Genomic DNA, 27,882 nt, shown 5'->3' with positions numbered 1-27,882 from the left:
TCAATAAAAGCCTTTATGTCATGCACTCAGTGAGTTCGCGCCCCAGGCAGAAATTGACCCACAATGCTCTGCGTGTCTTTAGCTGTGACCCCTTGTGACGTATTTCCTTCACTAAAATCTGTGCAAAGCCATCAGCTTTTCCGAGTGAGAGGCTGGGCCTACAGTCTGAAACATTCACGTCCCCATAAATGTCTAGAGTGTCATCACATTTCCTAACTAGATTAGAGAATATTGTTTTAAAACTTAAATATACGAGGAAAACGCAATCAAAGACAAGAAATACACCGCGATATTGTGGAGGGGGGTTGTGGAGGGGGGTTGTTGGGCATGATCTCTGGGCACAGCGAGACAACTTGGCTCGTTCATTTTTGACTTTTGTTCGTCAGGTAGTGAAAAAAAAAATAAGACCAGACCGGTCAGGGCAATACCAATGAAACAATTTATAACTTCAAAAACTTTACCAATATACCTTTCAATGTAATTTTGTGAATGTTGCAAAATGGAAATAAAAAACCAAACCAAACGAGAGGTGGTGTTTGTGAACAAACACATAGCTGTTCCCAAAATGTTTTTTATTGTCTTTTGATGACTGTCAACAAGTACCATAAGTTTGCAATAAATTGGATTACAAATAATTGCAAAAGTGGCATGTACAATGAAAACCAAATATAACTGCAAATGAACGAATAGTGTATGAGATATGACGATTTGTGTGTTAAAATACAAGTTCCAGTCAAACCGTAAGTAAAGGTCAAATGAGGTCAAGATATTAATTTTCATCTATAACACGTCCCTGACTATGTGCATACCAAATTTGCAATAAATCGGTCAAATGTTAACTAGTTATTAGACTGCAAAGAATGAACATTTGAATTGAGGTCACGTGACCCCTGATGACGTCGCAATAACAAAAAAGTTTAGGGCATATCTTCTGATGATGGTTAATTACTATACCAAGTTTGAAATTGATCTGACTCAAAATAATTGCCAAAGTGTATAAAACAAGCTGATTCCAACACTTGTACTTTTTGTAAAACTGTGGAAAAATGCCTAATTCATCTTTTCTGTAGCTGAACTTATTCAGGAAACTTCTGGTCCTCTCTAGTTTCGTGGATTAACCCTAACCCTCCTCAATCCTTCACCTGTTGGAGGATTGAGGAGGGTTAGGGTTAAGGAGAAAAAATATATAAGTTTGTACTTGGACAATCAGACTATGCTATTTGGTAATATTAATGTTACTTTAGAATGTGTTAATTTAATACGTCTATGTGCTAGATTCCATATCTATAAAGCAAAGATGAACAATAGACTCCCCTCTATCTTAGTTTTTAAAAAGGAGGTTAAGCTGTACTGTCTCTGTGAAAAACATTTATCTATTGTAAACAGTGATAAGCGAAGATTTAGTTCAAACTGGGACTTACACTCTGGACTTTTTCAAGAGTGAGGTTACCGCGACGCTAATTTTGGTGATTATGTTTCCATATTTAGTTCTAATAATGTTCAGAATAATCTAGTACATCTTGTGTTATGTGAATGTGAACTGAACATAGAGAAATAAATGAGTTACCTGGAAAATAAAAATTATTCACCAGTCACAAAGTGTCCCCCTTTTCTTTTCCAGTGTTTCCCTGGCCAAAGGAAGCAGTCTTAAACTAAAATATTGGCTTTTATGGAGCCTACTCTCATAGTACAGTGTCTTTGGCTCAGCTATCCAGCAATCGCATAAGTTCTGGAAGAACAAAATGCACCCCCCATCAAAGTTTTTCAAACTATATCCGTGCCCTCACCCTTACTGGTTAGGATAGTTCACATCCAACAATCACTGACCAGGATTTAGTACTAATTTCCAAGCAACTAAATAATAAAACTATTCAAGTTATTCTACCCAAATAAGGAATACATATTCATCCCAGTGATGGACTGCATTATGTTTACGTGAACATTCACAGCCGCAGTGAGATCAGGGTGGATAGATTTATTTCCAGTAACTGATTTCCTACATTAGTAACAAATCTTTCTAAGATGGGAGTAGACGCTTTGCATAAAGTTTATCATAAAAGGGTAGAGCGACTTCAAGCATCTCTTGCACGACTTGAGGCACCTCATCTTGACTGATAGTTGTCTGATGACTGCTGTTGAACGACTGGCTGCTTAACACTGTGGTCATCCAATGGTAGTCTTCCTCTGCCTTTCTCACTGACTTAGGCACGATCCAATTCTTGGGGATACCCGGCTCCCAGGTCAGGATGGCATCGGAGAATGGCAGCCCCAGAGCGCGGCAGTACTTCTCCACCATGACCTTCGGCTGTCTCAGGATGTCGTCGGCATCAACAATCACCAGCGGCTGTCCGAGGTCTTGCTCAATATAATTAGCGAGCTCTGCAAGCTCCCCGTACCCGAACCCCTTCCTTGGCAGCCAGCCCTTGAAGTGAGCGCTGCCTTCCTCTCCAAACATCTTCTCGAACAAGCGGTAATAGGACATGTAACTCTTCAGCGGATGGCGGATCAGGAAAGAATGGCAGTAACCCTTTGGGAGAAACTGCAGCCTGTCCGAGACGGCATAGGCCAGGTCCTTCACGAAGACCAAGCTGTGACCCTCAAAGTCACCCTCCAACTTCTCTTGAATCCAGGCATGCTTGTAGTCAGGCTCGGCGGGGACCTCTTCAGGAGGTGCTAAGCGTCCCTCGGGACCAAAATGCTCTGCCGTGCCAAACGGTTCCAGCCAGGCCACAGCACCCTCTGTTGTCGACAGACATTTCATGAGGGCTGTTGAGAGGGAACGGGGAGTTGACCAGCAGAAAATGCGATGCTGGGACGGCGTCGGCTCGGCCATGCTCAACGGTTAAAGGTCACAAATCAGTCACACGTGAGCAAAAGCCTGTGAAATATGAAAAAAAAATTGAAAATAATTATCTCCAGTACAGGAGGACTAGGGAATAACATTAAGGTCTAGGAGTGACAACTAAGGACAGCACTGTTTAAGAACAGGGGAAATGAAGTTACCACACAATAAAACAAACGCTGAATGAAATTCATGTTTGAGACATTCCTTAAACTGTAATATAGCATCTTTTTTGGCTTAGGTCCCCAATGGAACACTTGGAAAATAAGTAAGGGGATCAGTGGATACGTGTACGTTTTTATGAATGAACTTGCATGCACTTCATTTTGGGCAAGTGCCGTTGAAATACCAAGCAGCTCCAAAGTCAGTTTTTTAGCAGATGTAAAAAAATCCATTAATTCATGACATGGGATGTCGCATGCACTTCTACAGCTGAATCGAATCTGCACGATAACACATCAACAACGTGAGAGAAAAAAATTAACTTTAAGATAGCACGTACAGGTTAACATTTATAGTGTGCACAGGTGCACACTGAATTTCACCACAGAGCAGGGATAACCCACATTATTTTGCGTGACAATGGCTCAGTGTGAGGTTACTCTGAAACCTCTCTCGTGACCCCCACGACCTTACCTAAACCTTTCAACCCCCTCGACTAGCTCAAGGCCTACACAAAACAGCTCTTCGACCGGGCCGGAAATGTTCCGCTTGTGATTGCATGGGCCTATATATTCATTCAAAATATTCCAAAACAAAAAAAATTGTGATCTTAAAAATGATGAGTGAGTTTGTGACTAGAATCAGTGGCTGTATACATGTATACGGACGTGTCTTGGGGGTCAATGGGGGTTTTAGAACAGCCACTTCTTGAAAACTGTGAAACACATTTGCCCTTCCCTACTCATGAGCACGCTGCACAGGCAGTGGGGAGGAATGAATGACGGTAGGCCTCAGCTCAGGCAGGGTCTTGCACATGAAGTTTAATAAATCAAACTATCTCAGTAGGCCTCGGCCTATCTCATCTGTTTTTGATTCCTGAGGTAAATTACTGGTGACGCATATTCCACTGTCTAAAAATATTTTCCAATGAGAGCAGCCTTGAAGTACCTAGCCTATAGTTTCTGAAACTTTGTGAACCATGAAAAAAAAATGAAACCTACCCACTGACCTAGTCCCGGTGGCACGGACTCTCACTCCCGCTCGAGTGAGAGTCCGTGCCACACTAGTGAGGCTACCCACTGACCCAGCATGCCCAGTACCCTTTCTGAAAAACCACAGTGTTAACTTACCACTTTCTCGTTAGTACCTGACGACGAACGCACAGGGTCTGAATTTTTCAAGATTTTTCAAGCCTATACTATGTAAATTTAACCCTTTGTAAGCGTAACAAAATACACGTGTACATGTGTGATTGTAGGCCTAGTATCATGCCTGTACAGCATGCACAGATTTTTCTGTTCACGCAGAAAAAAGCAGCAAGCAGTGCAGTAAACAGGTGCCATTATTTTTCACGGAATGACACGTACTTGACAGTACAGGTTGAAACGAGTCAGTGGCTTGGACACTGTATATCCGGTTCGTAAATGTGACGTCACTTCAGTTTAAACCACGCCCACTGCACAAGCACAATCACAACCGGAAGTTAACGCGCAACTTCTTCTTCAAGGCTTCTTGGTTCTGCAAACCAAACTCCTCAAATGAGATACACTGTTGGTGGTGTGTCGTGGTGCGCCCTCCGATAAAAGTAGTGAGGTCCATGTTGATTAATTTTGTCTGCAGCCTGTCAGCTTTAGTTACTTGTCGTACGTCTGTTGGCAGTAGGTTTCACTCAACTATGGTTCTTGGCAGATATGAATATTTTGTAACAATCCTTTTTGATGTGAGGTGAAAAAAGGACCACCCTGTCTTCTTCAGATTTGATTTCTCGATAGAGAATGCAGTCATCGACGAAAAGTCGTACTTGGGATCTTATACCTACAGGGAGATCATTTATGTACAGGATGGAGAGTAAAGGCCCCAAGACAGTGCCTTGAGGGACTCCAGATTGTACCCTGACTGATATGATGTAGAAACCCCAGCCAAAAACAACGGATTGTGTCCTCCTGGTGAGAAAGACTTTCTATTAAACCAGCTGTCTAGGTTTCCTGTGATACCTGACTGTCGGAGCTTCAGGAAAAGACATTTGTGAGGAACTGTGTCGAAAGCTTTGCTGAAATCTGTTATGATGACATCTGCTTGACCTTGGCAGTCAAGTATTTTTCCTGGGTCGTTAATTGTTAGCGTCAATTGTGTTTCGCATGACCGCCCCCTACGGAAGCCATGTTGTTCTTCATTAAATTTTACGATGTTGTTTTCCTTAAAATGGTCCATGACACTTGTGTAGATAATATGCTCTACTAGTTTGCACGGTATAGACGTCAGTGAGACCGGCTGGTAATTACTTGGGTCACGGTTTCCTTTTTAAATATCGGAGAGATATTAGCTTTTAACCAGTCGTTGGGTAACTCACAGTGTCGATAGATTTTTGAACAATTTGTTAGAGTAATGGGGCTATGCTGTCAGCACACTCTTTCAAAACTGAAGGTAGCATTCCATCTGGACCCGTTGCTTTGTGGGGTTTCAGCTCTTTAAGAAGTTTAATATAATACCTGGTGTCGTAATTTTGATGGGGGCCATGGAGAAAGGTGTTTGACTTCTACAAATAGGTAGGTGTTGACAATCTTTCCGGGTGAAGACAGATTGAAACTGACTGCTCAGGGCGTTAGCTTTATCTAGGGGAGACGCTTCTATTCCGGTTGCTGTCTTTAATGGAGCAACACCAGTTGAGCTTTGGCCGTGTCCGAAACGGGCTCAGTTTCAGAGCTAGGTCTATTGTCTACCCGTCTCCACGCATTTCCAATGGAGCGAAGACCTAGACCTAGTTCTAGACATGAGATTCGGATGCAGTCTTTGTGATTTGTGGTGACAAGTTTTCTCCAACTGTGCAGAGGTATTCACTGCGTGATTTCTTCAGGCTACGATCCAGTGCCTTACGCAGTGTGCGGAAGTTTTCCCAGTCTGTCTCTGTCTCTGATCCGGTGTGTCGCGCCTTGTCATACTATGCTTTCCTTTTACGTATACTCAGTCTTTTGTGAGTGTGTTTGAACCAGGGTAAGTTTCTGTTTGGTGTGACCAATCTTGGAGGAATGTGCTGATTCATAGATGATGTTAGGGTTGACTTAAAATCCTCCCATAATTCGTTGACACTTGCTTTTTTAACTGTGTTATCGTCGATTGAATCTGAGTAGCTATTTAGATCCTTCTTAATGCTTTCAAAGTTCCCCTTTTTGATAAGGTAGATTCTTCTACGCTGTTGCTTCACTCTGTGGTGAGAAGACATGAATTCTGTCAATACAATGTCGTGATCCGATATCCCCAGTAATATGTGTACATTTTGCACAAGTGATGGGACATTTGCAAACACTAAGTGTAATATGTGGCTGTTCCGTGTAGGTGCAGTGTGTAACAACTTGGTGTAAGTTGTGATCGTCGGCAATGTTTATCATCTGCTTGCTGATCGCAGCATACCTCCCCCCTGGTTTGAAGCAGTTACCGTACTTGACTAGTCAACATCAGGCAAATTGAAGTCTCCAGCCAGGAAAATTCAAGTTGACTACTGGTAGGTAATTTTGCAATGGCAGTTTCAAGATCTGAGAGCTGCTTTTGATCTGTAGTGGCTGAGTTTTGGTGTTTTCTGTAAAAGGCTCATATGTATAGCATAGGACGACCTACGACATGGAGGCTAGTCCACAACATTTCGCAGTCTGCATCTGATGTAAGTAACTCTTCACCCCGGTGAAACAATTAGATCCAAGCGGAATGCAATCAAGACACCACACCGGTAGTGTCAGATTCACGGCAAAAGACTTGGTATGATGTGCGAACTCACTAGAACAGATCCCATCCTGTAGCCATGTTTCTGTACCTATAATTACATCAGGTTTTTCTGTCTCAAGTAATGATTGGAACTCTGCAGTTTTGCTTCGTAGGCTTTGGGAGTTAATGTTCAAAACCTTTAACAAGTTGTTCGATTTGTTTTGACCTTTTAGGACCAAAATAGCGCCACCGTGACCGTTGACCCTCGATCGTGAAGAGGTTGGCCTCCGTTTTTTTTCTCTGGAAAGTCACGGTTGTGGCCAGGAGATCACTTTTCGTTTGAATTGTGATTTTTGAAGACTCGAAACAACGAAATCGAGGTTATAAAAGTGCCAGGAATTGTTGAAATTCACTGTATTAAATCCCCAGTTTTTACATGTACTATACACGCAGGATTCACATGAACGGTACACCGGCTCCGTCGAGAATCTCCATGTGCGTGCATGTACATGTACGTGCACATACCGGTACGGTACGCCGCCGCGGTACGTCGCGGGTAACAGGCCGCGCAGTGTACTGTGGCGGTATCGGTTTTGTTCATGAAAAACACATGTATAGATCGTGCTGCGCAGAAGTATCAAGTGTAACTCATGAAAGTCAAACAAAAAATTCTAGCTACATAGAACTGATTTTATTGTGTAATTGAGATTCCGGCTTATCGTATATAGTGTCTCCCTGTTCTGGAAAAACTTCTAAAATTGAGAAATTAAGCGGGAAAAAGAGCAAGAGATCGCTTGAAAATGGAAATAGTTTATCATCTCTATAGCAACCACTTTGAGGCCAAATTTCATATTTATGTAGCATTTCTTTTATGATTTAAACTCGGTAAGGTGAAGTTTTCCAGCAGCATATTCTGAAGAACTGTCCAAATACTGCTCACTGACAGACAACTAGCCTGCCCATTCACGACCGCCGACACACTTGACACGCTCGCCATCTTTTGTATAATTTCAATACGCATAATAGGTTAGTTTCTTTCACCATGAAAACCTTTAAGTCTTATAGGTTAATGTGTGCTGACCCCTTCGCTTATGATTGGTTGAGATTTGTGCTATCCCAACGGGGTAGCAAAACCCGAAAACATGAAGAAAATCATAAGAAGTTCCTGACAAGTTGAGAAAGGCCTCGTGGCTGCGCCACTCGTTCACGTGGTCTCCGGTCCAGCCGCTTTGCAGCTACACATGAACACAGCCGCGAAGGCCTTGATGAAAGGCTAGAAAATTCCCCGTAGCTAGTTTTGAATAGGACCTGGTGGCCTAGGCGTTTACAACGTCTGTGGGCCGGAACTTCCTCCATAACTTCGACCGTTCCGAGGCGGAGGGTGGAATTTGTTTTACCCGTACTGTCACACGTAGTACAGAACAGTGCGGTATGTAATCTCCTTTAAAAATTCTCTATAAAAATACAGGAAAGACTGGGCACAACTCTATTATCAACTAAAATCTGGTAACCTGACCTAGAGAAATTAACACGTACGTTATGGGGGACACAACGACAGATCGTAGCGAAACTATGCGATCTTTGGACACAACACCCAAGAAGAAGTTCCCACTGCTGCTTCTGTGATTTTCTGCTGTTGGCGTAGGCTAAGTAAATTTGAGTCTTAGGACTCTTCAGAGTGCAAAATTGTGGGAATTGGTGTAATGGTGTAACAAGTTACCCACTAGAGAAGTAAACAAACGAAGCCAGTTTGCAATATAGCCTGCCTTAGGCATATTGCAAACAAGGGTTCGTTTTCTCATGCTAGGCCTACTTACTGAGTGGGCAAATGTTGGGCCTGTAAATTAAATGGTATACTTTGCCGTTTTCCAATACTTGACTTCGGCTCCGTCTCAGGCTTAAAGTGTTTTTTCACTACCTTACTTTGAAGTTGTAAGCGCAGTACCACAGAACATCATGATTAAGGATGCGAAATGGGTAAACAGTTCCTTAATTTGATTTGAATACTTCAGGCCCACATCGGAGACTGGTTTCGGAGACGAAGCATGAGACGGAGACGAAGTTGAATATTGGAAAACTGCCATATCCTCAGGCCTACTCGTCATCAATGGTATTTGCTGTCGCGCCATTGCAATTGTGCATCACAAAACTCATAAACATGTCAAATGCAGATGAGTCTTAAATTGCTAATAGCTCTAAAACTTTGTTCTGCATTTCTTCTCATCTTTCTTGGCACATCCAAGGGAAGACATTCACAGTTGTAACAATGATGTCGAAATTGGCTCATTTTTGTTTTGTTACTGTAGCCGTGGCAACTCGTCTAAGCTGCCAAACTTAAGTTATGACTGAAATCCTGCTACTGTGTAATTTTAATGGGGTACAGTAGAGTTATATGTACTATAAAGGAGTCCCCCTAGTTCCCCATACATTTACATGTACCGTAGTTGGGTTCTCTTTTTCAGATGAGGTCAATTCTGTATTATACATGTACGTATGTGTGATGGACTCGAATATAACAGTTTAAACTGCCCAGCGGTAAATCACTTCAATCCAGAATTCCACTTTCTCAATCAAATCCTCTCCAAAAAAGTCATTTTGGCTGATATATATCTCTCTAAAAGTTAGCTGACAAGGCATACACAGACATGGCAGCAAGTGACAAAAAGGCACATCCTGGGCTCAGTCAAACCCTGATTATGAATATCTACTTTTTTCCAGATGTCATGAACAATACGGGCGATTCACAATAGCGCGCCTCCAAGAGTTTGCAACACGTTGGCCAATCATAACGCGCGAAATTTGTCGACCCTTTCCAAACGCGCATTGGGTCGACAAATTTCGCGCACTGTGATTGGCCAATGCGTTGCAAACTCTTGGTGGCGCACTATCGTGAAACGGCCGTATTAGGATTAAATTAAAATTACTCAAGGTCTTCGCAGAGAAGTATAGCTGACGACACTGATGTGACTAGGTGTTAATCCTCGATTTTGCTCTTCTCCACGGATTGTTCTTGGGTCCACGCCTGACCTGACCTGACCAAGTTGATCCACCCCCCCCCGATATGGGTTAGAAGTCTGCCAAGTTCTGTAGGCCTACTTCCTTTCAAAGAGAGCGTCAACATGTTTTCAAGGAAAGGTCAGTTACTTTGCTTTTCACATCTTTTAGTTAAGAAAACAAGCGCAGTTTCTGGTGCAATGTGTACTAGTGGATTCTTTACATGTCATGCTCAAAAGTGCATCTGTGTGCCCAACTTCTGAAAAAAAATGCATGTAATATCATGTTTATCCACACCCTGTAGCCTTCAAAAACTGGAAAATCTATCTTGAAGTTTTGGAATTTCTGTGACACTGAGGAGAGGAGCAGCCCAGTATCTGTTTTTACTTTACATGGACTTTGGTGCCTTCAGCAAAAGTGATTTGAAGAATGTGTCGTTTGTTTCCTGCTGAGTGGAGGATTGTGACAGGTTCAGGAAGGCACCTAGCCGAAATAAACTGGGTCGGCCAAGACAGTGCATGTATTTGATAAACCTAATTTACAGTTGAACCTCGTTAATAAGTCCTGTGGACTTGGCAAATTACCTTGTCATAAAAGGAGCCTTGCGATATCAAGAATGAAAACAATGAAGAGCAAAGAATTGAGACCTAAAAATTTCCCTGTTACGAGCAGAATGTTGTCTTAACTGTGCTTTTATTAACAAGGTTTGACTGTAATTGTGCCGATTTCTCTAAGGACAGTAAACATAGTAACATGCCATACTTCGAAGATGTCATAAAAAAGTTTGTGGTCCTCAAAATGATCTTTCGTCCCCTTGTTAGGATCCATGGATGAGATGGAGGCAGCGAAGCTGGCCTCCCTCAAACACTATCTCAGCCGGGAGCTGTCCTCTTCCATCAAGAAGGTAGCTTGGTTGTCACGGTCACTGAATTGCCTGGGTCATATGCAGGGGTTGGGGGCTCTTCCCCAACCCCCTAACCTCCTGCCACCCTTACACACCCTTCACAAATGACCATCCTGTCAAGTTATTCTCCTAGAACTTATGAAAACATTTGAACTCACCTTCAACAAAATCAACATTTCCCTTATTTTTTAATCCAAATCTACACCTGATATGGAACTAAACCTAATAGCACTGTCTGCTTCTAATTGCAGACTGTATTTTTGAGAACAAAAAAAAGAAGCCACAGACTTTCGTTGTGCAGTGTTTGTCTTTACCGACGTCAGAAGTTTTCCGACCAAAACAAATGTCCTGTTAGGTTGAGGGGAGGGGGGGTCAAAACCACAAATCACAAAGCGAGCATTTTAATCCTCGGTGTTTCTTACCAAAAGCGTCTTTTGGTTTCAGCTTCAAAAGGATCACATCTCATCGGATTCAGCAATACGAAGGTAAAGAGATTAAGAAATTAACAGCAATTTGGAGCATTGAGACATGTCTGCCGAAAGGTTGAGCAACCCTGTCACCACTAAATCCGAGATTGTCCAATGTTTTCCTTACCGCCGTAGTGCCACTTTTTGGTGTTGTCCATCTTGGTCTTAGTCCACCATACTATTCAGAGTTCACGAGCAAAATTATGCAATTCTGTTGTGTTTCAGTGGAGAAATAGCCAACAGGATCTGCAATCTGATTGAAGCAGTGCTTCTCCACCATCTGAAGGAGTCATACAGCAGTAAAGTACGTGAGCATACATGTGCGGTGCCTACTGAGTGAACAATTCAACCAAGTTAACGATAATCTTCAAAAGTACTGTTTTGTGGAATTATTGGAATGGTGGAAATCATGGAAATTTAAGACTCTGCTGAATGTTAGAGTTAGGTAACCTGGTGGGATCCATGCACTTTGTAGTCCTCTGTTGATAAATGCAAAAATCATTGTCAGAGGGAGACGCCCTCTGGTGTGCTTAACCCTAACCCTCCTCAATCCTTCACCTGTTGGAGGACTGAGGAGTGTTAGGGTTTGTGTTTTTGCTGTACGCTTGACAGCGGTGTGTTTTCTTCCCACACAATTCTTGGCAAAAAAATGACCACTTACAGTGAGCCTGACAGCCACCAGGAAACTCTGTGATCACATAAAATGCTTGACATGAATGAAAGGTTCGGTGTCTTGAAAAGCCCTCGCCCACAAAAACTCACTGTGAGGAATGGGAGAATTGACGCTTTCTGAAAGTAGGGATGTTCTAGAGCAGGTTATTGGGTTTTTTTTGTCAGCCACCAGTGCATTTCTCTGAGAATGTATGTGTAAGATGTAAAATTTGTTGCATTGCATCTTATAGACTCCGTGGCCATTTCTGATGAAGTTCACCCACAAGGATGTCATTTCCCAACTTAAGGGGTTAACCCAGGTCAACACAGAGATTGGCTACTGCAGGGTAAGATGATTTAAACCTCTCCCCCGCCCAAAAAAACAAGACCCCATTTTGCAGAAAAGCTAAAAAAAACAACCAGATGTGGACCAGTTTCACAAAGTTACATGACAGTTCTTATGTATCTTCTTGGAGTCGCCAAAGTATTGCCGATTGGTGGTTGATGATGCAAGAGTACCATTCAGGGTTCGCACACCTCCTGGAAAACCTGGAAAATCCTGGAATTTTATACCCATCCTGGAAAGTCCTGGAAAATGCTTAATTTTTAAAAGAAGTCCTGGAAATTTCTGGAAATTGCAGTAAAATCAATGTCACTTTAAAAATGAGACAAAAATGATCTAATAAACTGTGACCAAAAATTTACCGCAATCAATCCGTCCCTGCGTACATTGTTGCTGTTGCGCGGTGCAATACACTTGTACATTATTCACCATGCATGGTCTCCACACTCGAAAACACACGCGCGCTGCACGCAGCACTCTGAGCGAATTCAATTTTAGATGGTGCCCACAATGTGGTTCTCTCTATTTTGCATGCACGGGGCACCAAGGATGTCATTACTAAACTTTCTTGTAGTCAACTTTTACCTTCGGTTTTTTTGTAGCTCCATTGTGAACTGTCTGTTGTGGCTATAATCATGAAATCATTCTCTGTTAAACTTACGTACTTTATTTAATACACAATTAAATATTTCCAGTCATTATAAACCAATAAAACTCATTGTAAAAGTAAAACTGTGACTGTGTCGATCCTTTTTCCTTAATGTTGAATGGACTAGGGGAAGTTTATTTTTTTATGATCGCCAGCTTTCTGTACACTATAGGCCTACCTCGTGGTGCGATTATCACTGTCAGAACCCGAATTAAGTCCTGGAAAAATCAAACTTTGGACCTGGAATAGTCCTCAAATTTTTTTTCACAAGGGTGTATGAACCCTGACCATTATTTTGTTTCTGCCTGGCCAACAGGCATGGGTTAGACTAGCTCTTAACGACGGCCTCATGGATAGTTACATGGACGCCATGCTGTCTGACGTGAAGGTGATTCAGAGCCACTACAAGAGAACGTCCTTCTTGCGCGACCCGGAAGAGCCGCACATCATGAAAAACTATCTGCAAGGTGCGTCACAGTTTATTACGCGGAGTCATGTCTCAGGACAAGACACTGTGTTGCTCATTGTCTAGCATTAGAGCATCATTCCATCCTGTAACCTGTACTCAGGCTTTTACCAGACAGATTTGAACACAGGACTAACCAATCTAGGGCAGGGAGAAAAATGTTATGGCACTTTTATTTGACCATTCTCTGCAGCAAAGCGAAACATACCGACAGGAACGTATGGGTCATTCCATGATGTTTTGATGACTTTTGGATATTCAGTAGGTACTATTCCCAATCTGTTGCTAATAGTGTACCTCTTAGTCTTCCTGTCCTGGAATGTTTCAGAGCATTTTTTAGATTGTTAATTTTGTTTAGTCAGATAGTTCGAAGAAAAGTATTCAAAAGATTGCATGCAGCCTGATCAGACCTGTATACCTCATTTTAAAAGTTGATCAAATGTCACAAAACATTCCTCAACCTGCTGGAATGGCTCATGTTTGCTTAACAGTTTATACTATCAGAAGGAGCCTCGTTTACTTGAGATAGCTGTCACTGCCTCTGATCCATGGTGGCCAACTTTTATCTCTGTTCCCTTGAATGCATGGGACTTCATTGTTTAACCCCTACGGTCAACACCAATATCATGTTTGAAGGTTACAGATGCACTGTGATTTGGAATGGGTTTATTGTGAAAACTGTACAAAATTGTGCTCCTTTATACCCTGGTGGTGTTGTTCTGTGAAGGCTTCTTTAACCCTAATAGTCCTGAATCCTACAAAAAATGCCAGTATGCTTTTACATACACCTTAGGGGGATAGGGCTAATGTAGTCTTCACTTTGGTGTAACCTTGTCCAAGGTGATTATCATTTAAAAAAAAAAAAAGCCAATCAATTGATAAAGAAAATAAATAAATTCACCCAAAACAATGAGTCGCCTTTGTATGCGCATTCAAAGAGCAGTGTTCCAGTTCATCATGTTCTCTTTTGTCACCGATTGGGCGTGTAGTGGCAAGTCACACAGTGAGTACCAGCTCCAGTTTTAGAATTTGTCCACTGCTGCAGCCCTTTCGAATAACGTTTGGATTACGGCAACAAATTCCATCTGTTTTTCCCGTCCCGGCAGGCCTGGTCAATTTCACCTTCCAACTGTCCTTCAACTCCTCTCTGCTGAATGTGTGGGGAGCGGCCCCTATGATCCTGGCGGGTTCCTGGGAATCGCCCAGGGAGAGGACCCAGAGCAACCCGAACACTTCCAAGAGAATCGTCACAGGTGAGTGTCCGAAACTTAGCACCAGTTTGGAATTCAGTTGAGAACTTTCACTAATACGTTTGCCAGTGCACGTGTTCAATTATTGCGATATGTAAGTGCATTGACCATCAGTGTTTCATGTACATTTGCCAGAAAGACGCACCTTTAACAAATGTGAACTCATAAGTTTCAATGATATCACCTTAAGAGAAAAGTTTTGAAAATTTGCCAGTTTAGGCGCCATGAATATAGAATAAGTCATTTGGTATTTCAAAAAGACAAGGTCGTTTGTGACCAAAGCATGTGACATCAGGTCGGCATGACCCTGTTTGGTGTTCATGGATGTGGGTACGGCCATGCCGACACAGCCGATCTTGTACACTCATATTGATTGTTCCGAGTGACTCAGGACGTAGTTCATTTTTTGTATGGGTTCTTGGAATGTCAAATTGGCTTATTCACAGTTGTATTTTTGTTGAAGTAGTACAAATACTACTCCAGCAGTAAGTCCATCACAAGTCCCTGTAAGGCCATCACAAGTCCCTGTGAGTCCATCACAAGTCCCTGTAAGGCCATCACAAGTCCCTGTGAGTCCATCACAAGTCCCTGTAAGGCCATCACTAGTCCCTGTGAGTCCATCACAAGTCCTTATAAGGCCATCACAAGTCCCTGTGAGTCCATCACAAGTCCTTGTAAGGCCATCACAAGTCCCTGTAAGTCCATCACAAGTCCCTGTAAGGCCATCACAAGTCCCTGTAATGTCATCACAAGTCCCTGTCAGGCCATCACAAGTCCCTGTGAGTCCATCACAAGTCCCTATAAGGCCATCACTAGTCCCTGTAAGGCCATCACTAGTCGTTCAGTCTTAAGCCAATTAACAAGCTATTCAAATGAGCTGTGACAAAAGCATTCTTTTGTCATTGTCCACCCCGTTAATTATGACCGGACCTGTGAAAGGACTTGTAAACACAGCACTGTGTTCAGTGCTGTAGGTCCCTATATTCACTCAGACAGCTAAAAGTTGTTTCTGTTATTCTGAGATTTTTTTCCCCCTTGTTCAGGTGGGCCTCCTCTAGGAATACATCAAGGAGACCGAACAACACAGGATCTGCTGGTGACTAAGACGAAAGGGGATGGCGCCCATCCGCCTAGGGACAGGGGCCTGTCTTTTGAAGAGAGCTTCCACGAGTGTGAGATCAGCAGCACCCTCCTGCGCAGCCCCTCCGAGGATGGATCCACCCTGCTGAGAATGGGTGGGCTCACCATTTCCACTGATGCAGACCCAACCACTCCAGAGAACGGGGGAGGCCTGCCTGCTTCGGACAAGGACCTGCCTGAAATTCGACAGGACAGCTATGAGGATAGTATCGTCATCCACATGGTATCAGAGAGTCCTGCCAACCACACTGACTCCAAAGTCGAGAGTGACAGAGTTGAAACAGTTTATCAGGCGGCTGATGACAGCAAAGCCAAAGAATTTGAGGTGAACATGGAAGAACGTCAGACGGAAAGAAAGGAGAAACCCTCTGAACTTAATGTGAAGCAAGATGTGTCAGGCAGGGAACCAGTTAATCCATTCAGTATCCTAGAAACCAACTTACACATCCCTAGCCAGACCGACATCTACGACGCCAAAGAAAATGCAACTCCAAATCCAGAGACACCCCACGACGACCACCAAACAGGGACCCAAGAGGGCGCTGTTGAGGCGGTGCAACCACCGGCAGATGTAGCCAAGGGAAGCCCCGATGAGGGCGGCAATGAGGAAGACCCCCAGCATGTCCATGGCAACAGCCTGGGGGCCATGAGCGGCTGGTCTTCAGAGTTTCAGAACCAGCTCTCGCCGGACACGCCAAGCCAGGAATCAGTACCCCCGGATGCTTCTAAAAGTAAGCCTGCGACAGAAAGTCATAGCGATGATACGTGCCCTCATGAAAAGCCACCAGCGAGCAGCTGCATTTGCCTCCCATAGATTGTTATCATTATTAATCATTTCTGGTAATGACACCAAGAAGTGCCTTTGGCACTGTAGCTCGCAAGCCTGAAGAAACCTGTTGAGAGGAGACAAAGAGAAGCGGGAATACAGTTTGAGAGGTGGGAGGAAAACCCCAGAGGAATATTCTGGGTAAAACCCACGGAGTCATGTAGCGACTGAAAACCAAGATTCCAACCTGGACCGCAGAGGTGGAAGGCAAGAAAAGAACCACTACGCCAACCTGTACTCTCATAGCCACAGCCAAGACTTTCGGGTACAGCTCTAGTCTTGAGGCTGAGCTCAGATGTGGCTCTTGGGGGTTTAAGATGGGTTTAGGAAGTGCTGTAACTTCATCCTAGTCTCTGCTGCTTCTTAACCTTTCATTCACTTTCATCGTTTCCTTTTTTTGGTTTTGATCTGCTTTTGTCTGTGGAATTATTAAAGTGATGAGTTTCCATTTATAAGGTTAGCTACCTTTGTGGATTAAAAAAAAAGAATCTACTTTATTGCCAACAATTTCACTTGCACCTAAGCTACCATCTTTTGATTTCCATAAAAACCCACAGTATCTTGAGGCGAAGTAGCATTTTCACACTTTAAGTTCCAGACTCGAAACTCATCCATGTTAAAACTGACACCGTTCTAAATATAAGCCCTAAAAATCTCAATTTGATAAATTCATCAGTTTTTGTTCATGTTCAAGCAGCACTCAGTTACAAAACCATGCTACAGCAGTATAGCCTACAGGGCCCCCAGCCCCCTACGTCATTCCCAGAAGCCTTGGATCAAGGGACAGACTACCATCAAGCCCCGCCCATAGAAGGGGTAGGTATTTACACTTTCCTTTTGTTGATATTTTGTAGTCTCAAGTTGCGCCCCATTGCCTATCTTGTGATGTGATCCCTCGGAATGAGTCACCATGGAGCTTGTGCATATATTTTCCTTTTTCATTCTCGGTTTTGTTTCATTATTGAGGATCTGAGACCTCCATAGTAGGGTTGATTATAAATTCCCAAAATGAATTTTCAACTGCAAGGGGAAAAAAGCCTCTTCACTTAAAAAACATTCTCTAAACTTGCTTTGCAAGATCCAGTTACATTTTGCTTTTTTATGGCAAAGAGCTTATGCCTGTTGAGCTGCAAAGGACAGCACAGGTGTCCGGGACTTTTTGACTGTAAAATTTTGGTGGCTCTGCTTCGATGTGTGGTACCCAAGCATTCCAGTGAATGGTCAACTTGACGCCACCAGACTTAGATGTTCCTGTCACGCCAACAGCCCTCTTTTTATTCCCCCATAACCCTAATCTTACCGAATGCTTGGCTATCTGTGGGACCTTGTGGCATTGGGCAGTTTAGCATTGTAGACCACAGAAGCCAGACCCATTGATTACTTTTGCCTTCAAATCTGGTGGTGGCCGGTAGACTGGGACCCCGACTCTGTTTGGCTGGAGATGACCGACCCGTTGGAATCTTTGATAAAGTTCGGATTGCTGTTGTTGCATCGCAGCAGGGTATCTGGTCAAAACACTGTGGGGTTAGAGATAGGTACAAGATGAAGGGTTCAAAATTGTTTCAGAAGTTTGTTTTATCTGAATGGAATTCACTCATTATGTGCTCACAGTTTCACTTCTGGTGCCTAGAGGTTAATTCTTATCCCTGTCAGTGGCATAACTGGGCGGGGGGGGTATAGGCTTTTGCCCTCCCATGTGCCCTGCTCTCAACGTTGAGTTGAGGAAAAACAATTGGAGACAGTCTGCCTTGGTCAGTGTTTCAACTGTGACCAAACTCACAGAGTAAACTTACTTCCTCGAGAAGATGAGTGCTGTCAAGTGCCCCCTGCGAACTGTACCCCAGTTATGCCACTGACTCCTCGGCTTCCCTTAATCCGCTGTCGTACGTGACATAATACCTGCTTCTGGTCCTAGGCGTTAACATCTCGTGTCCGCAGTCCGTCTGACCTCGACGACTTGCCCTCAGACTTTGAGGTAATTCCTTTAAGTACCTCACCAACATCACAATACGCCGACGCTGTAAGTGGCTTCTTGATAAAGGTCAAAGCCTCTGGATTCCCAAGCCCTGCCCTTCCCCTTCCCACAAACAAAATTCATTCACTAACACTTCACGGGCAGAATCACCCATCCTGAAGACTCCAGATGAGCTTTTTTGGCATTTCCACTTTCAACCAAAACAAACAAAATTTCCTCCAACGCCAAGAGCAACAGCTTTGCAGAAATATGTGTTGGGAATTGTTCCATGCAGTCTATGAAATAAACTTGACAAGGAGCATGCGTACATGCACATTGTAACCTGAGCTCTTAAAACAAAGCCTTTATCTTTCTTTGCTTGTTTGTTCACAGTTTCTACCTTAAAAGCATGACGTAATTCTCTTGGGCCATTTAGACCATGGCCCGTAGAGGCAAACAATAATGTAAATGGATTTGTATCTTCCAAGCCTGCTTGGTTTTGTCATTTAAATCATGGCTCACATTTGTGGGAATTTTTTTTTTAATTCTATTTAAATTCTTTAATTCTTTCCAAAAGCTGAGCATGTTTTATGTTGATTTTAACCAATGTCTCAAAGTTCTTGTTTTGTGAGCCCATTCTGCTTACCTTGTGCATGCTTTCAGTTTTTGTCCGCCATGCTGAATCCAGTGGTTTTATACCTTGTGTTGAGCTTTATATTTTCTTTTTGTGCACATAAAAATACAGCATACCTCGCCTGGGCACGCATGAAACAAATTGTAATGGAACAAGTTATCTCCAGGCTGTCCTTGTTGTATTTTTACGTGGACTTTGCCTTGGATTTACCCTCCTTTTTTTTAGGGTCTTTGGGTTTTGGTTGCGGCAATGCACTGATTTTGTAGGTGTCCATTTCAGGCATCTCTCATAGTTGTTGTCCACCAGCAGTTGTGCAGGCAACTGTCTGATCAGTGCAGCAGACACATGTCCACACATTTCTAGCCGAATTATTTAAATCTCCATCCAAGTATCATGCCCGTGAAACAAAACACCTACTTTAAAGCCAAAAAGTATTCACATCTGGAAGGTCAAGCAGTTTCTCTGTGTAGGAAGAAGAGGTTGATGAAGTATAAACACAGAATTATATGGAGAACTTAAGGATCAGGCAAAATTGAATTTGAAGTATATTAGGGCCATTTTCCAATACTCAACTTCGGCTCCGTCGTGGGCTTCAACTGTTTTTTAACTAGTTGACTTTGAAGCTGTGAGCTCAGTAATTAGTCTAATAGTGCCACAAAATATCAAATAAGATGTAACAGAACCAAAATTTGCAGAAATCCAATGCAATTTAAATGCTTCAGGCCCACAATCGGGGATTGATTTTGGGAATGAAGCCTGAGACGGAGACGAAGTTGAGTATTGGAAAACGGCCCAGAATAGAATTTTAAGAGTTCAAGATAACAAGAGTAGTTACTGGAGGTTAGCGACATTCTTGAGAATAAATGTATATTCTTGAGGCACGGACAGGAACAATTTATTTGCGGTACTTCTGTTGAAATGCTAAAATTGTCCGGAAGAGGAGGATGGCTGCATATTAGCGGGATACTTTCTGTCTTTCAGAGAACGCAATCTCTACTGGCGATGATCACCGAGATTGGTCGAGAGAAAGGCTTGGACAAGCAAAATTACCAGTGCAAAGGTTGCTCCAGGCCAGTTGGCATAAGTGAGTGTCAGTGTTTTAGCTAGGACCATTTTAGTGCTGGGTAAATGTTTGGATTGTGAAGCGTAGCGCGCGGTGACTGGAGCTCTCGTGGCTCGTAGCCATACTGGATTTGCGCCCTCTATCGATACTGCTGTTCAGCTGGCCTTGAGCCAAGACTACAAACATGTGCACGCAGCCTCAGGGGAGGCTACATTATATCCCATAATTTCACATCTGGGTCTCAACGCTTTCTGATGCTTGAAATTGGTATGTTTTCAGTAATATTTCAGTTCATGTTTTGGAAACTCCGTGCTGGGCGGCATACCCAATTTGAGAGCCGGGCGGAAATTTGCAGTACCTAGTGGTGCCACCCACTGCGGCTAGAACACTGTTGAGTGTTCTCATCTTAAGCACTTGAAGATGTGAAATTTTGAAGTTTGCAATTGCTGGTTTTCACCATGAGGGTGAAGGCAGAGTGAAGATTAACGTTCGTGTGGAAAGTAGAATTCATCACCTTCAGATTCTTAATTCCTAATCATTTCCCCCCCCCAGTTTACGGAAAGGCACGGGTCTGTAGCTATGACGGCAATTACTATTGCTACGAGTGTCACAAGGATGATGAAGCCGTCATTCCAGCTAGGATTCTGTACAACTGGGACTTCCGTAAGCACAAAGGTAGATATTGTTGGCTTGTCTTGGCCACAGCAGGTGCACAGCAGCCCTCTGCTGCTGATTGATTGGAAGGGAGGGATGGCCAACAGGATGTTGCAGCCCAAGAACAAGCAATTTTGGGGACTGTTTCGATTCCCTTCTTTCTAAATAAGGTAAAGAACCCCAAAATTTAGTCTCACCTCTAAGAAAGGCCAAGAGGTTATACAAAGAAATTTTGAACTGTTTTACCTTCCCCCAACCCCCCCTCCCAAAATTTGGTTCTGGATTCTGTCCTGTGTTGGTGAAAAAATCTGCTGAACACAGAAATGTTTGATTTAGGTGAGAGGGGTTGCCAGTCGAAATTCTATCTGATACTTAATATATTTTGACTGGTTATTAGCTTTGACAAGCAGTGGAGGTCCAAACGTAACTAACGTTACTATTCACCTCACACATACCTTTCTCTCCTAACATGTAGTTGCTGTGCACACCAAGTTGTTCCTGCAGCAGATTGAAGAGATGCCACTGATCGACGTGAAGGAATGCAACATGTCGCTCTACAAAGCCTCCTCTGAACTTGCCAATGTCTTGGTGAGTCTCACAAGCTCCTTCAGGAACAAAGTTTCCCCATTCAACCCTTGGCATCACTTCAGTCTGTCTAGAGCGAGCCATCTGTTGTTTATGTAGCACCTGGAGTACACAACCTAACATATTTATCTCACACTTTGAGAGTTGAAGATCTAGAGTTCTGAAAAGAAGGCTTCAAAGGGAAATTGAGACACACTGTAAATAAAACTTTTGGAAAAGCCTTGAAAAACAGTAAACAGACTAAATAACCTAAAATCTACTCCAGACAAGTTATCTTTCCTTCAGCCAAAGATTGTCCAATTTTTATCCATCCTTGATGTTTTTTCAGCGAGTACGTACTCAGCTGAAATACTTGAAGGCGTACCTGTTCACGTGTAAGCAGTCAGTTGCTGAAGGACTCCGTAAGAGAATCTGGCCACGAGAGTACATGCTGGACCATGTGCACCTGTACTCAGTCATGGTAATTTTCTTTTACTTTTTAGCGGAGCAGAACAGACAAGATAAAAACGCAGTAGTTAATTTTACTTTTGCAGTCCCTACCTCACATAACAGTCACGTGTCTTGTCCTGGTTTTTCAGTTGTTGTTCGCCCTTGGTCCACACATCCTGCCTGTTTGTTTTCTTTCGTATTCTTTGTTCAGCCTTGTAATTTTGTTGTCATTGATTTGCTTTTATGTACACTCTTAAACTCTGTTATATTGCTTTGGTCGAATGAATAATATTAACCCTAACCCCCTAGGGTGTATGTAAAATCATATTGAAACTGGAGGATTTGGGACTGTTAGGGTTAATAATAATAAAAATGATGTATTTTCACTCCAAATTAAATGTACTTATTAAGGGAAGGGTGTAAATGACAAAGGAAGGTTCACTCTTATGAGATTTTAGTAATTTGAGATGAAGAAACTTTTAGATGTTTTTATTTGATAGATTTTTTCATTTGGTTGATCTTTTTTCTTCAGAAAATTTCGAGCAATGCTTCGAGCAAATTAACAAATTAGGGTTACATCTTGCTTTGCATCTTGCTTTGCATCTTGCATTGCCTGATTTAATGGAAGGAAATTTTGCAATCTTTAACATCCAATGTCTCTTTGGCACAATTCCAAGGATTTTCTCCAAGTGCAATCGGGCGTGCTGCTTCACTTTCTGAGGAAAGTCATTGTCTTTGCGGCCAAGCACGTCCAGCAGTGTGCCCTCTGTAGTCAGAAAGGCTTCATCTGTCTCATCTGCGAGAGTCCCAAGATCATCTATCCATTTGACACCGATCTGACTGTCCGAGTAAGTAGCTTGTAGCCGTCCTCTTTTTCAGGAGTATATTACTGCTTTCAACCACTTGGCAAAACGTTTTTCCTGTCCTTGTCTCCCAACCTAACCACAAATTAAGCTCTGAAAACTAATTATAATCTCAGTCTTTCTGCAATAACTATCTTGTTTGGCCTTACTCACCAGTCGGCCATATTGAATTGAATGCGAGGTTAACATTTTTCTTTGGCACCTGAGAAAAAAAAGGACTGAAATAAAACTTCGCTACAAGTTAATGTCACTTTTGCTGATGAAGATTTTAAAATTTGTGGTTAAGTATATCGAAATATTTTAAGCCACATTTTCATAAAAGTGAAACCAAGGCATGGAACCCCCAAAAGTCTGGCTTACTCGATTTAACAGATTACACTGAATGAACACAAGAAATATAGCTCCCCTAGTCTTTTGCCAACCAAAGAAGTCTGAACACCTACAGAAACGGTGACAGGTTTTTTGGGGGCAAATCTAAATGGTCTCTTCAATCTTTATTTGCATCGCAGTGTGATACCTGTAAAACTGTTTTCCACAAGGCCTGCAAGTCAGACGTGACGCCATGCCCAAAATGCAAGCGACGCCTTCTCAGAAATCAGCAACTGCAGGCGTCACCCCAAGATCTGGATTTTGCGTCCCCATTTACATAACTAGACCAAAAAAATTTAAACCCCATGACAGCTCCAGTAGGTGCAGGTATCCACAATGTAGTTATAAACATTTTTAGTTCATTGAACATGTATCTTCATAATGACATCGGCAGCACTATAAGTTACAAAAATACATCAGTCCTAACGTAGCCGAAAGTATCTTCCAGAGTTCCCCAGGAGGCCTTTGGAGGATTTACATGATTAAGAAAGATCTTTTGGGACAGGTGAGAATTCTGGGTTTGCACAGTGGCTGATTTCAGAGGATTAAGACATTTTCCTGGCAAAGAAGCCTGGGGACTTGTGATTCTCATCAATTTACATGAAGTGAGTCATTTGTAATCAACCTGAAACATGTATGTGCTTCGCTGTTTTTTTTTCCAACCTCGTGTCCTCCACCTATTTCAACTTTATATAAACCCCTAAGCACTGTATGTGTTTTAAGGTTGTATTCACATTACTCAACAAAGGGCCCATTTTTCTGGAGTGACCGTGGGAAGTGACCATGGGAAACTGACCCACGCAAACCAACCACTGAAAACTGACCAGCGGAAACGGGCCGTGTGATGTGTCGGTGCCAGGTCTGCTCTGTACTTTTTGTAATCAAAGCTAGCATTTTGTTGCATCTCACCTTACCTGGTACACGACCGACCTATTGTTCGGATCCACGGGAGATAAATGAGGTTGTAACATGAATACCCATATGTTTATATGACTGGCTTTTTTGTTTTAATTAACACTCCATGGTGACAGTTTTGCAATCCACACGCGTCTGGTGAGGCCAATTTTAACAAAGCTTCGCACACAAGTTTGTATCGCTTGGAAGATGCCTTCCTTAGCAGCCGTATATTCTTTGCTACAAGTTTAAAAGTAACACTTGTTTCACAGGTATCTTGTCATAGAGTATCTTCTGTCATGGAATTTTGGACAATTTGCAAACAGATTCAGAAATTGTTTCTGCAGCATTTATTCTACGCAACTCTGCTTACAAAATGAACTACAGAACCTTGTGCAACTGGGACAGAAAACATTGCATCAAGGAATTCAATGTGCAATATGTCATAAAACTGAGCTTCGAACAACTACATGTAATGGGCTTTTCAACCGAACATGGTCAGAGTCCACAATGGGTAGGTTGTCAACACGACTGAAAAACCAATGTCTTTAGCTGTGACTTTTCTGGAAACTGTTGGCAAACATTAGCTTATTGTGGGTAATGAAATGCTCAGATATGTACCATAACGAAATGTTTCTAATGTGTAATGTATAATTGGTGAGTTTTCAATTGTGAGGGTAATGCTAATTTAATATTGATCTATGCGATCTGTATCAAAATCCCAAGTATTACTGGTAATAAAGCAAACCAAATTGCCGAATGCACCTGTACGTTTACACAAGTCTTTTGTCTAAAGCTAATGATATTACAAGATGTGAAGAAAGCTTTTGCAATTCTAACATCTTGTCCTTTTGAGTAAAAACTGAAGTATTCCTACAGGGGAAAAATGAGATCGGGTAATAATGAACGAGATTTAAAGAGCAGAATAGACCTAGCCGTAGCTCTGGGAGGCCCGTTTCGGACACAGCCTGAAGGGAAAATAGCCTGTTCCCTTTTATCAATATGTAAAGTTGTATTAATGTTGCCAACGGGCTTATAGGGAACAAGACAAACACGACAGTATCATGATAAAGGTATGTGGGGCAGACATTTGAACACTGCATCATTCAAGAGGCCTGAAAAGCATGTACACGTTTTACAAACTCAATACTACACCATTATTTACAAGTCCGAGAATTGGGGGTGTCATTTATACACATTTACAGATTTCTTTTTGAAAGGCCTCCCGCTGCTGACTATGTAGTTGTCTTCATTTGGAGGTCCAAGTTTCCAGTCTGCTGGAGAATTCGTTTTTCTCGGTACCACTCGCGTAGTTTGGTAACCGGTTGAGCACATCTGCAGTTTTTAAGGGAGAATCAGCCGTCGATGGCTGGTTCAGAGGACGAATTTGAAGACGACGACGATGACATGGTTTTTTCCAAAAACTCCTTTACCTTGGCCTGCAAATCGGACTGCTCACTCGCCCTCCGTTTTTCCATTATCTCGGAGAATCTCTCCCGGCAGATTTTGACGGCTTCGTCCTGGCTCTCCGGGCTGGAGTGACGTCGGCGGGACAAGGCGGCGAAGGTAGCTGGGAGGTTGAGGAGCACCTTGCGGCGCGCTTCCCGTAGCGGCTTCTCCACACGCCACTCGGAGGCCGGCGCGCTTGCCGACGGCCAAGATGGGGGAGGGGCGTTGAAGGGAGATACATGTGTAGGAACTAGAGGGTCGACGTCTGCTAGCTCAAAGACTGGCTGCATGCGTCCACTCTGAGAAATTTTGATGTTTGGGACCTGGATGCGAGAGGAGGGCGGTGGGCGTGGCATGTAAGCAGGTGTGTCCGGTCTGTCCGCGATACGGGCGTTTGTCTCATCTACTCCTTGAGGCTTCAAGGATGAGAATGTAGGTTTAGGAGATCGGGGCGAAGAGGAGGGCTTGCGCTGTTCATCCGGTGAAACCGGCATCACGTTCACATCGATAGATATTTCGCTCAGACTGGCACTAGACTGTGAATTCAGTCCCAGACTCTCGTTGGATACAGACCGGTGCAGAATCTCCGTAGATCGGTGGAAAAGCTTTGGCGAGTTGCGGGGGGAATCTCGTGGGGAGCTGTGTGGGGAATCTCGGGGAGAATCGGTCATATAGACGCTGTTGATCCAGGCGTGCCTCCCAAGGAGTTTGCTGCTCGGAAGTTTGGGAGAACCGGAACCCGGCGGCGTTGACGGGCCGCCGAAACTGCAGGTTTTGTCGACCGACCCGGGGTCGGTCTCAGGAAACAGTTTATCTGCCGTCGACGTATCGCCTTTTTTGAGTTTCAACTGCAAAAGCTGGCTGGCCAAGGCCAAGTCGTTCTCGCTGTACCTTCTCGGCCCCGCGCCCTTGGCTGCGAGGGCATCGTTACTGCGCCTGCGATCCGGGACGGCCGAGCTGATCCTGGGCAGACGATAGCGGCTGTACTCGGACAAGTCTGCTTTCCCGCCATTTTCCTCCACATTGGCGAAAGGGCTACGGTGGCAACCGCCGTTGGCGGCGTTTCGTGCCTCCAACTCCATCCACACCTTGACGGAATTGCCGGCCATGTTCAGCTCGTGGAGAGTCTTCTTCAAGTCCTCGGTGGTTCGGCGCAACAGTTTGACGGACTTCTTCTCCTTGGACTCAAGTCTTCCAAGCGTGGTCTCCAGAAGCTTCTGCTCGCCGCTGTTCAAGTTCCGGGCCTGTTCGGAGCGCCGGTCGAGCTGCCTGGCCGTCAGACCTCCGCGGTGGCTGCAGAGACTAGTACTCATGCTGTGCTTTTTGGCGTCCATCTTGGAAAGTTCTGCTCTTGTATCTGCTGGTATCAAACTGTTGGTGCATGGACGACAAGCAGAACGGTAAGTCTTCAGCGCTCGGGGATTATTTCCAGTCCCGACAAATTCCTGATTAGCATTCCATGTAAACATTCCAGTTAATCCAAATGTTTCTTGCTTCGAGGTAGCCTCCCTAAAGGTGTGAACACTTTCTGAGAAATCAAAGTCCTCTCGCTCGGCCGCAGAGTTTGTTTGCTCTTGAACTTACTGTGAGAATGAAAAGGGATTACTTCTGTTTTTCCCAGTAAAGAGGTATTCCAAACATTTGCTTGTCTTTTTCAGACTATAAACATTCCGCACATTCAGCTATATAGGTACGATGTCCGAACCTCCTCCGCTGTTCAAAAGCATCTCCGACAAAGTCAACTTTCAAATACGTTCTTGGGGTTGGCCCTATAGTTTCGCGCGCTTGTAGCTTAACTTGTCGCATCCCCTACCTCAACGTTCTCCTCCAGTGACATTAAAAATTCTTTTCAGTCTCAACCAGAACATCAGTCAGAACAGTGGTCGAAGTACACCACACCTTCAGAGAGCAATAAAAATTGTGACACTTCCAGCGCGGTGTTTCGTCTGCGTCAGGCGTGAATTGGTGTCACCCATCAGTGTCGCGGACTTGGCTCCTGTAGCTTTTATTTATATTATCGCACGCTACAAACACATTTTCATGAAGTATTCACGCATATGACGCTTCCCCTTCAACCGACAGTCACCTAATAAATAACACAGTTCCCTTTGTCTAATCATTGTTCTGGTTGTAGAATGGGTCCATGGTTTAATTATTGCCGACCGCATAGGTTGTTTGACCTCATTTTCACAAGCAGCCCAGCTGCCAGCCTTTAAGGTGTTTGTGTGTCTATTTTAAGGTCCTTTGATCTTGAATTACAAACAATGCAAGTGAGACGTGATAAAGACATGGAATCAAGAAGCTTTTCTAACAGCGTGAGATCCGGTCTGTTTGTCTTGTCCATTTACAGCGGTAGACTTTACTGGGCTATTTTTGCCTCTGGATAATTAATACGACTAGAGGGCCTGTGATCCGCAAAAGTATCAAATTTTTAATACTGTAGTCGATGAGATTCACTGCATAAATTTGAGCTCAATGATTTTCTTACTCGGTAAAAAAAACTGTCAAGTGGTCGCTTGGTAGAGGTTTTTTTAGGATATTTTCTTACTTGATGAAAATTGAAGAGTGATTTGGAGGGTGGGGTGACAAGTGAAAAGG

General features: G+C 43.3%; 3 protein-coding genes across 12 annotated transcripts; 1 reads left to right on the top strand and 2 right to left on the bottom strand.

The window, feature by feature from the left end:
- Positions 1-530: 530 nt before the first annotated feature.
- Positions 531-4,450, bottom strand: LOC147796504 (uncharacterized). 2 transcript variants are annotated; one of them, XM_087147337.1, is made up of 2 exons: positions 4,135-4,450; positions 531-2,878 (listed from the first exon to the last, which is right to left on the bottom strand). In XM_087147337.1, the coding sequence occupies exon 2, from the start codon at positions 2,831-2,833 to the stop codon at positions 2,018-2,020; it is 816 nt and encodes a 271-aa protein (XP_087003463.1). In that variant the 5' UTR covers positions 2,834-2,878; positions 4,135-4,450; the 3' UTR covers positions 531-2,017. The 2 variants fall into 2 exon arrangements, with proteins under 2 accessions (XP_087003463.1, XP_087003464.1); XM_087147338.1 differs by lacking the exon at positions 4,135-4,450 and adding an exon at positions 4,006-4,064.
- A 363-nt stretch (positions 4,451-4,813) lies between these two features.
- LOC147796503 (pleckstrin homology domain-containing family M member 1-like) lies at positions 4,814-24,599 on the top strand. Of its 9 annotated transcripts, XM_087147329.1 has the most exons (18): positions 4,814-4,950; positions 6,338-6,503; positions 9,771-9,835; positions 10,516-10,598; positions 11,043-11,083; positions 11,291-11,369; positions 11,968-12,063; positions 13,025-13,175; positions 14,281-14,427; positions 15,468-16,295; positions 17,088-17,206; positions 18,306-18,410; positions 19,960-20,062; positions 20,594-20,716; positions 21,171-21,283; positions 21,609-21,740; positions 22,387-22,557; positions 23,082-24,599. In XM_087147329.1, the coding sequence occupies exons 3-18, from the start codon at positions 9,820-9,822 to the stop codon at positions 23,220-23,222; spliced, it is 2,448 nt and encodes an 815-aa protein (XP_087003455.1). In that variant the 5' UTR covers positions 4,814-4,950; positions 6,338-6,503; positions 9,771-9,819; the 3' UTR covers positions 23,223-24,599. The 9 variants fall into 9 exon arrangements, with proteins under 9 accessions (XP_087003455.1, XP_087003452.1, XP_087003456.1 ...); XM_087147326.1 differs by lacking the exons at positions 4,814-4,950; positions 6,338-6,503 and adding an exon at positions 6,539-8,129 and having other exon boundaries at positions 9,630-9,835; XM_087147330.1 differs by lacking the exons at positions 4,814-4,950; positions 6,338-6,503 and adding an exon at positions 8,142-8,350.
- LOC147796502 (uncharacterized) lies at positions 24,171-27,766 on the bottom strand. Its single transcript, XM_087147335.1, has one exon. It carries the CDS (start codon positions 26,751-26,753, stop codon positions 25,191-25,193), a length of 1,563 nt encoding a protein of 520 aa, XP_087003461.1. The 5' UTR covers positions 26,754-27,766; the 3' UTR covers positions 24,171-25,190.
- Positions 27,767-27,882: the final 116 nt, after the last annotated feature.

Source organism: Acanthaster planci, linkage group LG16 (assembly GCF_054643075.1).
Source record: "Acanthaster planci isolate LZ-2023a linkage group LG16, COTS_SCS, whole genome shotgun sequence".
NCBI classification, from domain to species: Eukaryota; Metazoa; Echinodermata; class Asteroidea; order Valvatida; family Acanthasteridae; genus Acanthaster; species Acanthaster planci.
The sequence above is the reverse complement of the archived record's forward strand: the minus strand, read 5'-3'. Positions and strand labels throughout refer to the sequence as shown.

Coding starts and splice junctions, on each gene's coding strand:
- LOC147796502 (XM_087147335.1), bottom strand. CDS start 26,753: ATGTTTACATGGAATGCTAATCAGGAATTTGTCGGGACTGGAAATAAT.
- LOC147796504 (XM_087147337.1), bottom strand. CDS start 2,833: ATGGCCGAGCCGACGCCGTCCCAGCATCGCATTTTCTGCTGGTCAACT.
- LOC147796503 (XM_087147329.1), top strand. Junction 11,370..11,967: donor AGGAGTCATACAGCAGTAAA/GTACGTGAGCAT, acceptor TGCATCTTATAG/ACTCCGTGGCCATTTCTGAT. Junction 21,284..21,608: donor CTGAACTTGCCAATGTCTTG/GTGAGTCTCACA, acceptor ATGTTTTTTCAG/CGAGTACGTACTCAGCTGAA.